The sequence below is a fragment of the Meles meles genome, chromosome X (genome assembly GCF_922984935.1).
Source record: "Meles meles chromosome X, mMelMel3.1 paternal haplotype, whole genome shotgun sequence".
Taxonomy (NCBI): domain Eukaryota; kingdom Metazoa; phylum Chordata; class Mammalia; order Carnivora; family Mustelidae; genus Meles; species Meles meles.
In genome coordinates, this window is record NC_060087.1 from 72,402,092 (window position 1) to 72,422,865 (window position 20,774).

Sequence of the window (20,774 nt, forward strand, 5' to 3'; positions counted from 1 at the left end):
GGAAAAAAGGAGAGGAAAAGAGAGTGAAAACAAAGGCAGCAGAGCAAGGAAGTGGAGAGGCCAATGTGGCTCACATCTCCATTCTCACCAGGGGGTGGTGACTAGAATTACAATGAGTAGGGCAAAAAAATAAAAACAACAACAAAAAAAACAGTAGCAGGAGAGGAGGGGAACATGGCAGCAGAGTAGGAGGATCCATGAACAAAACTAGATTACCATCACATCATCCTAAACATCCTAGAAATCAACTTGAGGACTGACAGAACAGATTTCACAACTAAAGAGAGACAAGAGGTCGCATCAAAAAGGTAGAAAGTATGGAGATGTAGTTTAAGGGAGAAATGGATTCTGAGTGATATGGAGGGCCAAGCCATGGTCACAGAGAGGGGTGAGAGAGAGAAAAAAAAGAGAGAGATAGAGGGGAGCACACAGGGAAACCCACATGGAGAATATTTTCCCAAAGCCGTTGGCTTGGAAAATGAGAAGGGCTGAATTTAGTCAGACCTTACAACCAGCAGGGCTTAAAGCCTGGTTTTAAAGGACAGCAAGTTTGGCTGATCTAGAGCCCTGAGATTACTGCTCTGCTCCTGGAGAGAAGAGAGACAGACAACCTACAGAGCAGCTGGTATGGCAACAAAGATCTAAAGTAAGCCTGGGGCACACAGTAGGGAGATTATACACTCCTCTCAGAGCAAGTTTCTGAGAGGCAGCTTTCACATAGAGGCCTCTCTGTGAAGAAAGGAACAGGCTGACACCATTTCTTACTCCCACCCCAGCATAGACAGAGAACCACATATATATATAGAGAGAGAGTAAGCCTCTCAGCAAGAACACTGGTTGCCTAAATTGCTTATACCAAACTTATCTGCCTGCGTTTTGGTGGAAGTGCCCTTCTAAGTTAAGCATACCTCAGTACCAGCATTGAGGGCCTCTTCTCCAGAAGACCAACCTAAACCCCTGCTCACACCACATCTCTTAACAAGAGATAAGCAGGGCCTTATTCCTGGTAGAGTTGGTTCAGGTCTCATTTTATCAGCAGACCAGATCACACTGAGTAAAAACTCACCACATTCAGGCCAGGTACTAAACACTGTGCAGAGCAGTCAATGAGAGCCTATGCATATGACTGGCCTGAAGGATACCATAGCCAAAATATCACAGCAGAGTGCACACAGCATATAACAGAGACACTCCCTAAAGTGCTAGGTCTTGGGCACAAGAAAATCTCTTCTTCATAAGGCCAATAATTTCAGGAACAGGATACATAACTGGCTTTTCTAACACAAAGAAGGCAGACAGTTAGATGAAATGCCAAGACAGAGAAACTTATCCCAAATGAAAGAACAAGATAAGGTCACAGCCATAGATCTAAGTGAAACAGATATAAGTAACATGCCTGATAGAGACTTTAGAAAAGAATGCAGGACATCAGTGAGACCCTTACTGCAGAGATAAAAGAGTTAAGGAAGACTCAGTCAGAGATGGATAATGGAATAAATGAATTGGAAACAAGCCTGATGCAATCAACAGCAGGATGGAAGAAGCAGAGGAATGAATGTGTGACCCAGAAGGCAAAATAGTAGAAAATAATGAAGATGAACAAAAGAAAGAAAGAAGAATTAGCAGAATATGAAAATAGACTTAGGGAATTCAATTTCTCCATCAAATTAAATAACATTCATGTTATAGAAGTTACAGAAGAAAAAGAGAGAAAAAGGGGCAGAAAATGTATTTGAAGAAATAATAGCTGAAAATTTCCTTAATCTGCAGAAAGAAACAGACATCCAGATTCTGGAGGCACAGAGAAGTCCTATCAAATAATCAAAAGCAGCCCAACACCAAAACATAATATAGTTAAATTTGCAAAACATAGCGAAAAAGAAAAAAATCTTAAAAGCAGCAAGACAGAAGTCCTTAATATACAAGGGAAGACCCATAAGTCTAGTTGCAGATTTCTCAACAGGAACTTGGCAAGCCAGAAGAGAGTGGCATGGTATATTCAAAGTGCTGAACGGGAAAAATCTGTAGTCAAGAATACTCTATCCTGCAAGGCTAACATGCAGTATAGGAGAGATACTTTCCCAGACAAAAAAAAAAATTAAAGGAGGTCATGACCACTAAACCAGCTCTGCAATAAGTATTCAAAAGGGCTCTGAGTACAAAGGGGAGACTAACAGTGACAAAGACAAGAAAGGATCAGAGAAAATCTCCAGAAACAATGACAAAAAAGTAATAAATGCATATAAACCAATAATTATTTTGAATGTAAATGGACTAAATGCTCCAATCAAAAGACTCAGGGTGTCAGAATGGATTAAAAAACAAGACCCATCTTTATGCTGCCTATAAAGGCCCATTTTAGATCTAAAGATACCTCCAGATTGAAAGCGAAAGGATGGAGAAATATTTATCATTCAAATGAGTGTCTAAAGAAAGCCCAAGGAACAATACTTATATCACTCAAACTCAACTTTATTTTTTAAAAGATTTTATTTATTTAGTTGACAGACAGAGAAAGAAAGAGATCACAAGTAGGCAGAGAGACAGGCAGAGAAAGAGGGGGAACCAGGCTCCCTGCTGAGTAGAGAGCCCAATGCAAGGCTCAATCCCAGGACCCTGAGATCATGACCTGAGCCAAAGGCATAGGCTTAACCCACTGAGCCACCCAGGTGCCCCTACACATTCAATGCAATCCATGTCAAAATACCATCAAAATTTTCACAGAGCTGGAACAAACAATCCCAATATTTGTATGGAACCAGAAAAGATCCAGAATAGACAAAACAATCTTGAAAAAGAAGAGCAAAGCTGGAGGCATCACAATTCTGGATGTCAAGTTATATTACAAAGCTGTAGTGATCAAAACAGTATGCTACTGACACAAAAATGGGCAAATAGATGACTAGAACAGAATAGAAAACCCAGAAACGAACCCACAACTATATGGTCAATTAAACTTCAATATAGCAGGAAAGAATATCCAATGGGGAAAAAAAGACAGTCTCTTCAAAAAATGGTATTGGGAAAACTGGAGAGCATCATACCAAAAAAAAAAAAAAAAAGAAAAAGAAAAAGGAAACTGATCACTTTCTTACACCAACCACAAAAAACGAAATTCAAAATGCATTAAAGACATAAGGACATAAGTGTGAGACCTGAAACCATAACAATCCTAGAGGAGAACACAGGTAACCTCTTTGGCATTAGCCATAGCAACTTCTTTATAGAAATGAATCCCAAAGCAAGAGAAACAAAAGCAAAATTGAGGTTTTTTTTTAATTGAACCATTTGGACTTCATCAAAATAAAACGTTCTGCAAAGCAAAGGAAACAATCAACAAAATAAAAGGCAGAATATAGATTAGGAGAAGATATGTGCAAATGACATATCTGATAAATGTTTAGTACCCAAAATATGCAAAGAACTTATGAAATTCAACACCCCAAAATGAATAATCCAATGTAAAAATGGGCAGAAAATATTATCAAAAGTAACCAAACTATGGAGAGAGTTCAAATGTCCATTGACTGATGAATGGATAAAGAAGATGTTCCACATATAATGTTCCATGTATAATGCTCCATATATTGACAGATGAATGGATAAAGAAGAGGTGGTATGTATAAAATGGAATATTGCTCAGCCATAAAATGAATGAAGTCTTTCCATTTGCAATGACATTGTTGGAGCTAGATAGTATTATGCTAACAGAAATAAGTCAGTCAGAGAAAGACAAATACCATGTTATAAGAGAGAGGGGGAAGCAGGCTCCCCGCTGAGCAGAGAGCCCAATGTGGGGCTTGATTCTAGGACCATGAGATCATGACCTGAGCTGAAGGCAGACGCTTAACCCACTGAGCCACCCAGGTGCCCCTTAAACTGACAACTTTCTAATAGAATGTCTTAATCACCAAAATTTTAAAAGACCCTCTCCACCGTGGAGTGTTTATTAATGTGCGGACAATATCTTTCTATTTCTTTTGTGTGTGGAGTTTTTTAGGTACTCTAAGAATTAAATTCAAGGCTTTGTATTGCTTAATCACATATTTAAGTCATCTATGTATGTTTATCAAAACCCTCAATGAAAGAGTTGTTCCAAAACCACAGATTACATGTTTACTGGGATAATCATTATGAAATAACATAACTTCCTTTGCTCAGTTACTTTGTCTACTTCTAATTAGTATGAAACTAATAAATTTGGAATATATTTAACTCTCATTCTATAACCCTTTATTGAGTAACACTTTGTCAAATCCATGTGCTCTGAATCACAAATACTGTCTTACTTTATTTCCCCCTTCTTCTCCCCCTTCCTATATGTTCATCTGTTTTCTTTCTTAAATTCCAATTATGAGCGATATAATACAGTATTTGTCTTTCTCTGACTGACTTATTTCACTTAGTGTAATACACTCTAGCTCCATCCAGTCTAGCTCCATATATATATATATATATATATATATATATATATATATATATATCTCATGTCTTTTCTATCCATTCATCAGTCAATGGACATTTGGGGTCTCTCCATAGTTTGGCTATTGTTGATAATGGTGCTATAAACATTGAGATACACGTATCCTTCATCTTCTGCCTATTTTTAACATTATTTATTTTTTGTGTGCTGAGTTTCATAAGTTAACTATAACATATATGGTTACCAGAAGGGAGGTGGGGGGTGTTAAATAGGTGATGGGGATTAAGGAGGGCACTTGTGATGAGCACTAGGTGATGTATGGAAGTGTTAAAACACTATATTGTATAACAGAAACTAAAGGTACACCATGTGTTAACTAACTGGAATTTAAATAAAAACTTTAAAAAGTTAAAAAAGACATTCATATAGTCCATAAATATTTATAGAGCACCACACTAAACTAGTCACCATGCTAAACACCAAGGAAACCAGGTGAATAAAACAGCCCTCACAGAGCCCTCTGAATTCTAAGAGTAGTGAGTGTTATGTATTGGATGGAGTAGATAGTGGTAAAAAGAAACAATAAATAAAGAAGAGAGCTAGAGTACTCAAGAATTGGGATCTTGCTAAGTGGGAGGGACAAGAAGATAAGAAGGTAAGGCACTTGAGGATGATAGTATGAGAATGGTTGCAGTCATGAATATGAAAGCAAGGAAAGTTAGAGAGAATGGAGCTAAACATGGAGAGAAAGGAGTGTAATAAATAGAGAGGAAAAAAGCTAGATAAGAGATTAAAGATCTTTAAGACACAGAAGAATTCAGTTAGTGAAGTGTAAACTAGAAAAAAATTCTACCAGCATTCCTTTATCCTACATATTTTTCTGAATTTGTAGGGCTCTCATAGAATTTGCCTTATAGTTGGCCATATATAGGATGTGACTGTGTAGTAAAAGACAACTTTTATAACTTATGTAGCTTATGGAATTCATTTCATGATATAATATGCTCTCATCTATGCATGAATAATTGATAAATTATTTATGTGTATATATTTAAATACATATAATTATTTAGTATATAATCATAAAACATACATATTTATATAAATATGTGGATACTTATAGAATTTGTTTAATTTTTATAGGTAATGTAATATATTAAAATAATACATAGCACTTTTTCTAATATACAACACTAAATGTATATTAAATTCTGGTCTTTGTACATTGAGCATAAATCAATGGAAGATGAATAGTAGTGTATTGACAATGGATTGCATCTTATATCATCAGTATAATATCTTATAACAGGTCATAGTATGCCATATATTTTTTGAGCTCCCTGTCCAAGAGGTTGCATTTGCCATCAAAGTGTGTTACGAAAGAAAGTTCACAGAATTCTTTACTGATCCTAAAAGGACTGGTAGGATCTCTTTTGATGATTTTCATGATGTACATTAACTCTTAAAATGAGACATTTGATCAGATATGCTCATATAGTTACCCTATTTCTCCATTAAAATAATAGAGTTTGGGGGCACTTGGCTGGCTCAGTCAGTGGAGAATGCAATTCTTGATCTTGGGGTTGTGAGTTTGAGCCACAGTTGGGTGTAGCGATTACTTAAAAATAAAACCTTAGGGGTGCCTGGGTGCCTCAGTGGGTTGAACCTCTGCCTTCAGCTCAGGTCATGGTCTCAGGGTCCTGGGATCGAGCCCGGCGTGGGGGCTCTCTGCTCAGCAGGGAGCCTGCTTCCCCCGCCCCTCTCTCTGCCTGCTTCTCTGCCCACTTGTGATCTCTGTCTGTCCAATAAATAAATAAAATCTTTAAAAAAATTAAAAAAAATACTGGAGTTCTGCTGTGAACCTAAAACTGCTGTAAAAAATAAAGTATATTAAAAAATACCAAAGTATCATAAAATATTTGATAACTACAACATCAAGGCAAATGATATTATATATTTACAGTACCTTCCTCCAATTCTCTGCAAATGTTCTAATAAACAATAATACAGATCTGTATTTTTACGGCTTAGATCAGCAAGTAACTCTCCAAAATATTTGGGGTCCAACTTTTCAGGGCCATCATCTTGAATTATCACCTGAAGAAAGCATCAAGCACCATTATAAACAACATTAAGTATTTCTAAGTTGATAGATGTTTTGATGTCAAATGAGAAAAAGTTACATAACCTATTAATACAAGTAACTCATTACAAAGTCATCACATGAGCTAACCCACTAAATTTTCTTTACAACAGGTATTTTCAGCATGAGAGGAATTTAAAGGAAAAGCAACATTACAATAATATTTTCAATTTTATTTCACTAATCCAATTGATCTAATGAATGCAAAACTTGAATAATTTATATAAAATTATATATATATATATATATATATATATATAAAACAAGTTAATCAAAATCTTTAAATTGCCCATTATCACCATATGGCTTACTCTTCTGTTCCCTGTTGGAAAAGAACATGTGAATTATTTGAATTATACTGACATAAAATAATTAATTTTATTTGGACTTGCATCTTCTCAGTGAAAGGCAGCTTAATTTATTAGCATATATTAAAGTTAGAGTAAATTAATTTTTTTAATTTTTTTGACAGATAGAGATCACAAGTAGGCAGAGAGGCAGGCAGAGAGAGAGAGAGAGGAGGAAGCAGGCTCCCTGCCAAGCAGAGAGCCCTATGCGGGGCTCGATCCCAGGACCCTGGGATCATGACCCGAGCCGAAGGCAGAGGCTTTAACCCGCTGAGCCACCCAGGCGCCCCTTAAATTAACCTTCTCAATTCAATATGCTTTTATGTATTTCTTCTTATATTCCCTCCAGTTATTATTTGGACCAAATATCTAGTCAATTTGACATGGGAAAGAGTAGCTAAGGGCCAAATGTAGATAAATAATAGACTTCGAAGACATTTGAAATCCTAAACACAAATTACTATGTACAGTGTCCTAAATAAGACCTATTCTATTGGCTTCATGTAATTTGGTACCAATCTTTTAAAAAATGCTGACCACCTAGTTTTCCATCTCCAAAACACTACTTACAGGTTAATAACTTAGATTGTATTCCATACAATCTAATATCTAATCTTGATATTGCATGTGGGACAAAAGTTGTCCTATAAATGCATTTATTCCTAGGTATATATATGACAAATGGACTTCAAATTTGATCACTATTACTTCATTTTCAACCTGTCCTCTGAAGCAGACCTAAAAAATCATGCATGCTGAGGCAAATGGAAGATTTGAAAATATTGCAAATTAAACAAAGATGAGTTTTCATAACCATGTCTGTGATATGATAAGTCATTTTTATAATAAAGATAAATTGGGGCATGTGGATGGCACAGTCAGTTAAGCATCCAACTCTTGCCTTCAGCTCAGGTCATGTTCTCAGGGTCATGAGATCGAGCCCCATATTGGGTTCCCCAACATGGCTCTCTCTTCCTTCTGTCCCTCCTTTCTACTCACTCTCTCTCTCAAAACAAAAATATAAAATAAAATAAAAAGTACAGATAAATAGAAAAGGTCATATTCAAAGTACAGTATAGTATCTTCATGTTTTCATTAAGACACATATATTTTTCACGTTTTGAAAGTATGAATACACTAGTTTTATCTTGTACATGTATCCTTTGAAGTTGGTTTCTTAGAGAAGTAATGATTGCCTCCTAAAGAAAGTAAAGTGTCCTATATAAAGGCATGAGTAGATAAAATGGTAAAGTCAATATCATATAATATGTTTACATGTCATAGAATTACTAACTTGGGAATATTCAATACAAAACCTTCAAATGCTAACACATAGTAACACTTTCTATTTCCCAACATTTTCTCTGTTCCAACCATAGGGGATTTCACTGTCCTGGGCACGCATTATGTTATTCCTGTCTTTAGTCTTTACCCACATTTTTCACTCCTTGGAATACTCTTTCCTTCTTGCTGTGTATCCAAATCTTACCCACACTTTGAAAACCATCTCAAGATTTAATACCATCATGAAAACTGAAAGTATACCAGCTAACAAGATAGTTCAACTTAGCTCTCTGTGCTCCATTATATTAAATTGTTTTCATATTATTTTATGTATATAAAATACATATTGTTCTCTCAAGACCCTCTCCCTACCCTGAAAAGGTAAACTTCAGAGTAAAGAATGAGGGGCACATGGGTAGCTCAGTCAGTTAAGCATCTGACTCTTGGTTTTGGCTCAGGTCATGATCTCAGGATTGTGAGATGGAGCCTCCTCATTGGGCTCCATGCTCAGTGCAGAGTCTGCTTAAGATTCTCTCCCTCACCCTCTGCCCCTCCAACGCTCTCTCTCTAAAATAAATAAATCAATAAAGTCTTAAAAAAATAATGAGTAATACTTTTTTGGCTCCCAAACCTTTATTTTAGGAATTAAAATGCATAAAATTAAATGAAATAACTTCCAGGAACAATATTTCATTCTATTTAGGCCATGATATTTTTAAGAAAAAAGTTGTTTGGAAATTTGTCACATCATTTGAGGGTGAATTGATAGCAGAATATCAATTTTGCTAAACCAAAATTTTAAGGGAAGGAAAAACTTCAAAATATGCAACATTCACAATAAATATATTCAACCCAAACATAATAAGGTATATAGAGGATATGAAGAAAATAAAGGGTTAGAGTGACTGCCCAAACTTCAAAACAAAATTTTACAAGAATTCTTTAGGAAGACAACCCTTATAGATTTGTGTTAATGACAATAAAAATTGACACAAAAATCTGGTTGAAATAATTGGTAGATTACATTTTAGTAGTTGAACTCAAAAGGTATATGAAATTTGCAAAAATTGTGAATCCTAAGCAAAAATTCTTTTTAGAAAACATGTTTCTAAAAAACTTTTCCATAAATTACAATCTGCAGGGCACAAATCAGTAAGTGATATTATTAAATATGGCACTTCTGAATCTTATACACCAGACATCTGGATAAAAATCTTTTAAATTATAACAGCAGCGTAAACTGATGAATTTAACTGTTTCTGCTTTACTTGTGTACTTTGCTGGGTCTCACAGCAAATAATAGAGTGTACCTGATTGGAAAAACACTTCTTGGACAAAAAGATCCATTTCTAGCAAGTGCTGTGCAACTGTTGTTGACAGAAAACACACACACACACACACACACACACAATGAAGGGCACGAGTAAATCAGAAATTGCAAGCATGTTCTATTAGTTGTGTGCATAGAAAGTAAATGTAGCTAAACATAATTCATAGAATAACTGGCTCTAAGTGAGGATATAGGATGCTGGCTGATCATCCTTTAGCCAAGGACAAATATTATGACATATAAGAGATTTTAGAACTACTTTGTCAGGATATTCAAGAAAAACATGAGAGCACTCATACATGTTAAAAAGGCTGACTGAACACATGAAAATAGTTTATTTGCAGAAAGCTGCTAAAGAAATCACCAATTATGTATGCCAGAGGTGCAACTATTTTTCACATGATACCTGCTGTGAAGATGCTACCATTCTACTGCAGAAAAAATGCTAAATTATTGTTCATGTGACATAAGCTTAGATGCAGATGAAAATTCAGAGGTAATTTTGTTATCTGAAAAACCAGACATAGAAAGATATTTTTTCCTTTTCTTTTTTCTTCTTTCCTTCATTCCTTCCTTCCTTCCTTCCTTCCTTTTCTCTTTTTAAATTTATTATTTATTTTTCAGAGAGAGAGAGAGCGCACAAGTAGGGAAAGCAGCAGTCAAAGGGAGAAGCAGGATTCTTGCTGAGCAAGGAGCCCAATACAGGACTTGATCCCAGGCCCCTGGGATCATGACCCAAGCTGAAGGTAGATGCCTAACCAACTGAGCCACCCAGATGTCCTATGACAAATTTTTCTTAAGTGATGATATTAAGTTGAAAATAAAGAAAGTATCAGAATGTTTTAATTTTGGGGACCATTTTTATAAATTATAACTATTGATTCAATCTTCAATCCAGAAACTGAAGGGGAGAGAGGTCTTTTAGTTACTATCAAAGAGTAAAGTTCAATAACACTGTAAGACCATTAGTGGTACCATATACTACAGCTAGGTAAAAATGTTTTTCTTCATCAATCTAACTTGAGAGAGAACATCTATTTAGTACTGCAAAGTGTAACCACATTTTGGTAACCACAAAAGCAAGTTGATCACAGACTGAAGTTTTTGTTTCTATGTTATAATAATACTGAAGCTGTAATAATAATTTATAATTTTAAACAAATCAAGATTTATTCTTATTTCTTAGAAGTTAATCATATGATGAGAATGCTCATCTTAGCTCTTGACTGAATAGCAACTGGCACTAAGCAGTTAACCATAATGTGTATTTGCTACATTCTAAACTCCACAGGAAAGCTATATTGAGAAAGTTTGTTTTCCTAGTAGCCAAATATATCCAATGTGGAAAAAAAATTAAAATCCAGTTACAAAGAAATAGCAAGTTCAATAACAAGGATTATCATTTATCACTCTTGAGACTGACAATAATTTCTAAACCATAATAATCTATACACGGAAATAGATAAGGATATGATAAGATGGCCATTCTCTTATGTTGCCAATACTTTTTAAAAAGCAATTTAATGATGCATATCAAGTATCTGTATCAATGTTATATAGTTTGGAACAGTAATTTCTCTTCTAGGAGTCTACAGTACACATACCTCAAAGCCGTAGATAAAAATGTACTAGATTATTATGCTTGCATTACTTACAGAGGCAAAAATAAAAACAAAAGAACAATGGTTACATCTATGATGAAATATTAACTGTCTATAAAAATTATGTCTTGATAAGTGTGTGTATATGTTTATATATAAAGGCTATAATGACTTCATTAATGGATTAATCACATTATTTTTTGGTGATGGAATTGTGGTTTTTCCTATAGTTTATGCTTATGTGTATAGTTCCAAACGTTTCACAAAGAACATGTATAGATATACCTCACTTCAATGAACAGAGGAATAAAATGAGGATTGCGAACAACAGTAAGTCAGCCACCTACTTTGTGTCTATCTCTCTATTCACAAAAGTGCAAAGATGATAATAGGTGGAACTACTGGTTTTCACATTAGAAATTCTCTTTAGATCAATGTTCTCAAAAAGAGTTAGAGGTGGTGGTGGTGGTATACTTGTAATTTTGGCAGATCTCTCTTTGCCCATAAACAGTGCTTCCTTTCCAGTTGTTATATGCCACATTTTCCCCCATTAGTTCTTTTATTTTTCTGTAATTTCAGTGACTTTTTATACCTTATTTCTGCCTTTCTTTTTTCTGCTGCCTGCCCTGCCAGAGCACTGAAATAAGGTTTGTTTTCTTTGGGCTGTTGGTGTCCCTCTCCCATACTTCTTAAACCTGCCAAATAAGAGTTTTTCCAAGTTCTTTATTTTCTGAGTTTGCAGATTCTTTCCATTCTGTCCTTATTTCCTCTGCCAAATGAGTTAACTGCTGATTTCTCTTATCTGTGAAGAGATATCCCCTTCTTCTAGAAACTGTAGCAATCTTAGCTTTCATTGGCTTTTGTAATCTTCCTTTAAAATATAAGCTTCCATGTTAAGACTTAATCTCAGCTTGCCAGCATCCATTACCTTTCTTTTCTGGATACTTTAAATATAAAAGCTCTGAGGACCAGGAGCCCAGTCAGGAAATGCAGCACAGACAGTGAAGGCCCTGGACCCTGGCCCATCAGCTTCCCAACAGCTGTTTGTGTGCCTGCGGGCAGCAATTGCTGAGCTCCTGTCACTCTGAGTCATACTTTTTGATATATCCCATAGTATCTAGCACAATACTGCTTGAACACCCTTTTAGTTAGTTGCTCAGTAAATACTCGTTGAATTGAAAGAAGTCATCCACCCACCTAGTTAGAAGTATTCCCAAATGCTAGCTGATTCTGGAAAGATTTTTCTCTTTTTTTTAGAGGTTTCTCAAAGAAGTTTACCAAGAATGGTTAAAGACAAAAAAAACGTAGGTAGCACTTCCTCCAGAATGTCATGGTGATGCCTTACATTCTCTCCCTAAGGGTAGGTTAAGTCTGATTGCAGCAACTAAACTGGATTCCTGGCCGAGTTAGAGACTGACATTTGAGGGTTTTTTTTTTAAATTTTATTAATTAATTTATTTGAAAGATGGAGACCACAAGTAGGCAGAGAGGCAGGCAGAGAGAGAGGGGGAAGCAGGTTCCCCACTGAGCAGAGAGCCCAATGTGGGGCTCGATCCCAGGATCCTGGGATCATGACCTGAGCCAAAGGCAGAGGCTTAACCCACTAAGCCACCCAGACCCCCCTGACATTTGAGTTTTACCCAGATTTCTAGAACTTGGCAGTCAGCTCTTTAGTGGTAGACCCCTCTCAGGAAATGAAGATCAAATTAGGCAACTCTTTATTCAAAATAATCGAAAATATTTTTTTATTTCAATTTTTACACATACATTTCTCCCATATGAAACATCTATATATATTTACCAAACTGGGAGTGGTTTAAAAACATGTTTTCCAATATGACTTTAAAATTCAAGGTTAACTGGATATAAGGAAAATCTAGCTGTCATGTCAGTGTCATTCTACAAACTTCAGGTTAGTTCATTGCTGTAAGTGGACAGATGATAACCTCTCCCTGCCTCTCTATGTGTGTCCCTTCCAAAACTATATCTTTCCCGAGTAGAAGAGGGCATTTCATTGGCCAATAATATTCAAGAGCTAAGCTCCCATTACAATCTCTAAACAACTAATTTGATATTTGATATTAGTATTTTGCATATTTTCCTCTTAGCTTCTTATAATCCCCTGTGAAATATAATGCTTTGAAAATCATTTTTTTTCCTTTCAGTATGATTCATTTGACAGAGTTATTTCATTATTTCAAACTGTCTTAAAATATTTCTTTCTTAGGGGTGGTTCAAGATGGTGGAGGAGTAGGAGACCTAAATTTTGTCTTGTCCTAGGACTTCAGCTAGATAGCTATCAAACCATTCTGAACACCTACAAACTCAACAAGAGATTGAAGAAAAGAATAGCAGCAACTCTATGAACAGAAATATGACCACTTTCTGCAAGGTAGGACATGTTGAGAAGTGAATCTGAGGTGATATATGGGAAGATAGGCCAGGGGGGAGGGAACTTCCCTTAGCCAGCTACCATCAAGTGATAGAGCAGTAGGGCATAAAATCAGAACTTTCATAAGTCTGCTCCACTGAGGAACATCACTCTGGTAGCTAAGTAGGGGGTGGAACCTTAGATAGAATAGAGTGGTCTCAGAACACTTGGGGTCACAGAAAGACTAGGGTTCCCTGAGTGTGGGGGGTCACAGAAAGACTAGGGTTCCCTGAGTGTAGCAGGTTGTCCCAGGTGTCAGAGCTTGGAATTTGGCTGTAAAGAGTGAATCAAGGAGTAGCCATAAACCAGGATCCGCACTATCGGGTGACTGACTCCCAAGCAGGGGTCCAACAAGCAGCAGATCGGGGGAGATTCCTCTTCCTCCCCTGAGAAGAGCAGCTTGGGGGCACACTGCAGGAATCTGCTGGATTTGGAGACTCTAAACAGGGCCGTGTGCCAGAAATAGAAATGCTTGTTCACAGGCTGGGTGAGCACAGAGTGCAGGCAGAAACCAGGGAGACAGGAGTGATTGACTACTTTTCTATGAGGGCTCACTGAGGAGAGGGGCTCTGAGATTTCAGCGCTGGGGCCAGAGATTGGGAGGTCAACATTTTCATTTTCTTCCTCTAAAGTTGTGTGGAAAACCTTCAAGGAACAAAAGCTATAGAGAGGGGTGCCTGGGTGGCTCAGATCATTAAGCAACTGCCTTTGGCTCAAATTATGATCTCCAGGTCCTGAGGATCTGGAGATCTTAATTTTAAGATCTTAAGCCCAACATTAGGTTCTCAGCTCAGAGGGGCCCCTGGTTCTCCCCCTGATTGTGCTCTCTCTGTCTCTGTCTCTCTCTGACAAAAGAGATAAATTAAAAATCTGAAAAAGAAAAAAAGCTACAGAGAGCAAACTGGAGCAGATTACTTAGACTGGCCCCTGGCAAGGGTGGTGCAATTCAACTTAGACCAAAAACATATGAGAGTCAATGCAACAGGCCCCTCACCGAGAAAATCAGCAAGAACATCCAGCCAAGATCAAGTTTACCAATCAATAAGAACTGCAAAATTCCAGCCACTAGGGGAATACAGCTGATGGAATTCATGGCTTTTTTACCATGATTATTTGTCTTTCAACTTTAATTTTTAAAATTTTCTTTACTTTTATTCTTATTATTTTTCTTTTTTTAAATTTTTCTTCTTTCCTTTTAAACAAATTTATGAATTTTTAATTTTTTTAATTTTCATTTTTACAGTCATATTCTATCTCTTCATTGTATTTAACCTTATTTTTTATACACACACACACACACACACACACACACACACACATATTCTTTCTCTAAAATTTTGGTATGCAGTTTATTCTAAAAGACCAAAACAGACCTGAAATCTAGTGTATGGCACTCTTCTATTCACCTGACTGATGACATCCTCTTTTTTAAAAATATTTCTTCTTTCCTTTTTCAACTAACTTCTTATCTTATCAATTTATTTTTTAAAATCTTCTTTAATTTTCATTTTTACAGTCATATTCCATCCCTTCATTTTATTTACCCTTATTTTTGTATATATATATGTTTTTCTTTCTTTAAAATTTTAGGATGCAGATTCTTATAACAGACCAAAATACACCCAACATCTAGTGTATGGCTTTGTTCTATTCACCAGCCTGATCATATTCTTGCTTTTTTCTTTTCCCCTCAGTTTTGGGTCTCTTATGATGTGTTTAGTGTGTATTTCTCTGGGATTATTGTTATACTTTTTAGCATTTTGTTCTCCCTTTCATCTATTGTTCTCTAGAGTGCCAGGGATCTAATCAACATGGACATTAGTAAGATGTCAGAACTAGAGTTCAGAATAACAATTATAAAGATACTAGCAGGGCTTAAAAAAACATAGAAGACACTAGAGAGTCTCTTTCTGGAGAATAATATCTCACACCAAGTCAAAATTTAAAAAGGCTATTAATGAAGAGCAATAAAAATAGAGGCTCTAACTGGTAGGATAAATGAAGCAGAAGAGAGAATTAGTGATATAGAAAACCAAATGATGGAGAATAAAGAAGCTGAGAAAAAGAGAGATTAACAATTACTGTATCATGAGGGGTGAATTCGAGAGATAAGTGATACCATAAAGCAAAACAGTATCAGAATAATTGTGATCCCAGAAGAAGAAAGAGAAAGAGGGGCAGAAGGTATATTGCAGGAAATTATAGCAGAGAATTTCCCTAATTTGGCAAAAGGAACAAGCATCAAAACCTCTCAAAGTCAATAAAAAATAGGTCTACACCCTGTTATCTAATAGTAAAACTTACAAGTCTCAGTGACAAAGAGAAAATCCTGAAAGCAGCTCAGGACAAGAGGTCTGTAACATACAATGGTAGAAATATTAGATTGGCAGCAGACCTATCCACAGAGACCTGGCAGGCCAGAAAGGACTGGCTTGATATATTCAGGGTACTAAATGAGAAAAATATGCAGCCAAGAACAGTTTATCCAGCTAGGTTGCCATTGAAAATAAAAGGAATGATAAAAATATTCTAGGACAAACAGAAACTAAAAGAATCTATTCTCACCAAGCCAGCCCTACAAGAAATACTGAAAGGGGTGCTCTAAGCAAAGAGAGCCCCAAAATAATGTAGACCAGAAGGAACAGAGACAATATACAGTAGCAGTCACCTTACTGGCAACACAATGGCACTAAGTTCATAGCTTTCAATAGTTACCCTGAATGCAAATGGGCTAAACGCCCCAATCAAAAGACACAGGGCATCAGAATAGATAAAGCAAAATAAATAAGACCCATCAATATGCTATATGCAAGAAACTCATTTTAGACCCAAAGACACCCCCAGATTTATTTTGAGAAATGATAATAACTAATGTATATTTAGTCCTTACTATGTGCCAGATATTGTGCTATGAGCTCTACATAAATATTAAGTGAAGCGATACTTTCTTATAACCACTACATAATATTGTCTCCCCAGATGACCTCTTATATTTGTCTTTACAGCTACTTTACTTTTTTAAAGATTTTATTTATTTATTTGACAGGCAGAGATCACAAGCAGGCAGAGAGGCAGACAGAGAGAGAGGGGGAGGCAGGCCCCCTGCTGAGCAGAGAGCCTGATGTGGGGCTTGATCCCACTACCCTGGGATCATGACCTGAGCTGAAGGCAGAGGCTTAACCCACCGAGCCACCCAGGCACCCCTACAGCTACTTTAGAATTATACTGTTCCTACCTGCATTATTTTGGAGTTTATTTAGGCTAGGACTTGAAACAGTAGGAGTTTGATTTTATTAGTGTGAAACTTTTCAAAATATGTCTGAATTTCAAGTAATAAATTTTAATCAGTCTGAGAAAAGAAAAGGTAAGAGCATTAGAATTGAAGAAGAGGTTCTTTTATTAAGAATAGAGCTTCCCTATGATCCTGCAACTGCACTACTGGGAATTTGCCCCAAAGATACAGATGCAGTGAAAAGAAGGGCCATATGTATCCCAATGATCATAGCAGCAATGGCCACAATCACCAAACTGCGGAAAGAGCCAAGATGCCCTTCATCAGACGAACAGATAAAGAAGATATGGTCGATATATACAATGGAGTAGTAGGCCTCCATCAGAAAGGATGAATACCCAACTTTTGTATCAAAATGGATGGGACTGGAGGAGATTATACTGAGTGAAATAAGTTAAGCAGAAAGATTCAATTATATGGTTTCACTTATTTGAGCATAAGGAATAACATGGAGCACATTAGAAGGAAAGGAAAAGTGAATTGGAAATTGGAAGGGGAGATGAACCATGAGAGACTGAGGACTCTAAGAAAAAAACTGAGGGGTTTGGAAGGGAGGGGAGTCGGGGGATGGAAGAGCCTGGTGGTGGGTATTAATAAGGGCACATATTGCATGGAGCACTTGGTATGGTGCACAAACAATGAGTCTTGGAACACTGAAAAAATAAAATTTTAAAAAATACGGTATATATACCATCAAAAGAAGGAAAAAAAAAAGAGGTTCTTTTGGCAAAAAAAAAAAAATGTCAGGCGATATGTAGAAGAATGAAACTCGACCATTCTATTATACCATACACAAAGATAAACTCGAAATGGATAAAAGACCTCAACGTGAGACAGGAATCCATCAGAATCCTAGAGGAGAACACAGGCAGTAACCTCTTCGATATCAGCCACAGCAACTTCTTTCAAGATATGTCTCCAAAGGCCAAGGAAACAAAAGCGGAAATGAACTTTTGGGACTTCATCAAGATCAAAAGCTTCTGCACAGCAAAGGAAACAGTCAACAAAACAAAAAGGCAACCCACGGAATGGGAGAAGATATTTGCAAATGACAGTACAGACAAAAGGTTGATATCCAGGATCTATAAAGAACTTCTCAAACTCAACACACACAAAACAGATAATCATGTCAAAAAATGGGCAGAAGATATGAACAGACACTTCTCCAATGAAGACATACAAATGGCTATCAGACACATGAAAAAATTCTCATCATCACTAGCCATCAGGGAGATTCAAATTAAAACCACATTGAGATATCACCTTACACTAGTTAGAATGGCTAAAATTAGCAAGACAGGAAACAACGTGTGTTGGAGAGGTTGTGGAGAAAGGGGAACCCTCTTACACTGTTGGTGGGAATGCAAGTTAGTGCAGCCACTTTGAAAAACAGTGTGGAGATTCCTCAAGAAATTAAGAATAGCGCTTCCCTATGACCCTGCAATTGCACTTCTGGGTATTTACCCCAAGGATACAGATGTAGTGAAAAGAAGAGCCATCTGTACCCCAGTGTTTATAGCAGCAATGGCCACGGTCGCCAAACTGTGGAAAGAACCAAGATGCCCTTCAACGGATGAATGGATAAGGAAGATGTGGTCCATATACACAATGGAGTATTATGCCTCCATCAGAAAGGATGAATACCCAACTTTTGTAGCAACATGGACGGGACTGGAAGAGAATATGCTGAGCGAAATAAGTCAAGCAGAGAGAGTCAAGTATCATATGGTCTCACTTATTTGTGGAGCATAACAAAGAACACGGAAGACATGGGGAGATGGAGAGGAGAGGGAGTTGAGGGAATCTGGAAGGGGAGATGAACCATTAGAGACTATGGACTCTGAAAAACAACCAGAGGGTTTTGAAGGGGCGGGGGGGTGGGAGGTTGAGGAACCAGGTGGTGGGTAACAGGGAGGGCACGTACTGCATGGAGCACTGGGTGTGGTGCAAAAACAATGAACACTGTTACGCTGAAAATAAACAAATAAAAAAAATGTCAGGATAGAAAAGCAGGAAACAAAATATCACTCCTTTGTGTGTATATTTCTTGTCAGCTTTGTACAGTCTAAGATTTACATTAACATTTGAGTAATACTCAGTAAAAATCAAAACCCAGTTGGATTAAAAAGTTTGGAGGGATAGGACAGACAGAAGTCAGATTCTCATACAGTGTTAAGATTTTACAGAACTATGCTTAACAATAAGTTGAAATTACCTAACCCTGAACTGTGATGTGCTAGTTAGAAATATTTTCTATTACTAAATCACAGGTCCTTGGGGCTCCTTAGCATTATTTGAACTGTTTTAATGTATGTTGTGTCATATCTTTTAGAGTTGGCTCAAATCCATGTTCTCATTGCTTTGAAAGGCCAAGATCAGGAGCCTCCCAAGAAAACAAGGATTTGGGTATCAGAATAATGGTAGTTCTAATGGTTGGAGGTTTTCTCTGTGATAAATATTGAATTGATAGGATACTTGAGATATAGGTATACCCATAACTACTCATCTGCCTGATGAATGAGATTGATCTTAAATGTTAATCTTAGATAATAGCTTTAGGTTTTAACATATAAACAAGGCAGGAATACAAGCTTTGCTGAAGAATAGTTGTTCCCAGGTACAAAAGATGTGATATTTCTCCAAAAAATTACAAAAATCTTTAAAGACTCTGTAGCATGCATCAATCAAATACCTTCAATCAGATTATTATTTGACTGTAATAATGGTGGGCAGTCCAACTTCTTATGTCTGATTTCAGGTTAAAAAAAAAAAAACAACCCTTTGATTAGAATTTCTGCCACAAACTGAAGGCAAGTCAACAATAGTTAGGGTGAAACCAGAGGCAGATTAGCATTCATTTTTCAGAAAATCTGTAGAAAGTAAGGGAAAGTAAGTTTCCCTTTATAATTTATAGCATTCATTTTTCAGAAAATCTGTAGAAAGTAAGGAAAAGTAAGTTTCCCTTTATAAAGGGAAACCATGGGCCTTACCTTACTCCTGCCTTGGAAATTTTTGCCCTGGTTCCATTTTGAGGTTTTGCTTATTATTTGTAGTCTATGATATTCCAGGAGTGGAAATTTCTTGCTAGCATCTACATTATATAAATTTTGATATTCAAAAATGATACTTTTAACCATATTTATAAAGTTCAGTGGTAGTGATTATAGAGCCCCTGCAGATAGTAGATATATAGCGGATCTCAACAAAGCCATCTGTATTTTCTTGCCTGGTGCCTCTAAAGCTTAATGACACACATTTACAAGAATGCTGCTCAGAACTAGGGATAGTTTGTGATCAAGGCATAAAACATAATCCAGTAGTACATAGCATTGGCTTAATTATAATTATTTCCAAAGTGTAACTGACTTAAGTGTGTACATTTTTCATTTACTTAGAAGGGTTGCTTAGCAGGTTATAAAGTACTTTGTCATGTTATATAAAAGTGATTATACATAAATATCTAACCCTCCAAAAGGTCATGAACATCTTTTTTTAAAGATTTTATTTATTTATTTGACAGACAGAGATCACAAGTAGGCAGAGAGGCAGGCAGAGAGGGGGGGGAAGAGAAAGCAGGCTCCCCGCCAAGCAGAAAGCCTGATGCGGGGCTCAATCCCAGGACCCCGAGATCATGACCTGAACTGAAGGCAGGGCTTTAACTCACTGAGCCACCCAGGCACCCTCATGAACATCTTAAGTAACAAGATCTGCTGTGTTTAGACCTTACTGAGTAGTAACTTTTTGCTACATGATTATGGAAAACGTCAATATTAATAAAAGGTTGCAATATATAGATCATTATCTTGCAAAGCTCATAATGATACAGTGACATTTATAGATAAATAATGTTACTGATTCATTAATTTTGCTTTGATTTGGGACATTTAATAGCTGTCAGACTGAAGACATAGTTAATCCTGGTG

General features: G+C 36.6%; 1 protein-coding gene across 2 annotated transcripts in view; it reads right to left on the minus strand.

Annotated features, from left to right (window-relative positions):
* Positions 1-20,774, minus strand: part of POF1B (POF1B actin binding protein) — a 105,443-nt gene that overhangs the window by 26,755 nt on the left and 57,914 nt on the right. For both annotated transcript variants that reach the window (XM_045995770.1, XM_045995771.1), the window contains one exon: positions 6,390-6,520. In XM_045995770.1, the coding sequence (XP_045851726.1) occupies positions 6,390-6,520 (131 nt within the window). The remainder of the gene's footprint in view (positions 1-6,389; positions 6,521-20,774) is intronic.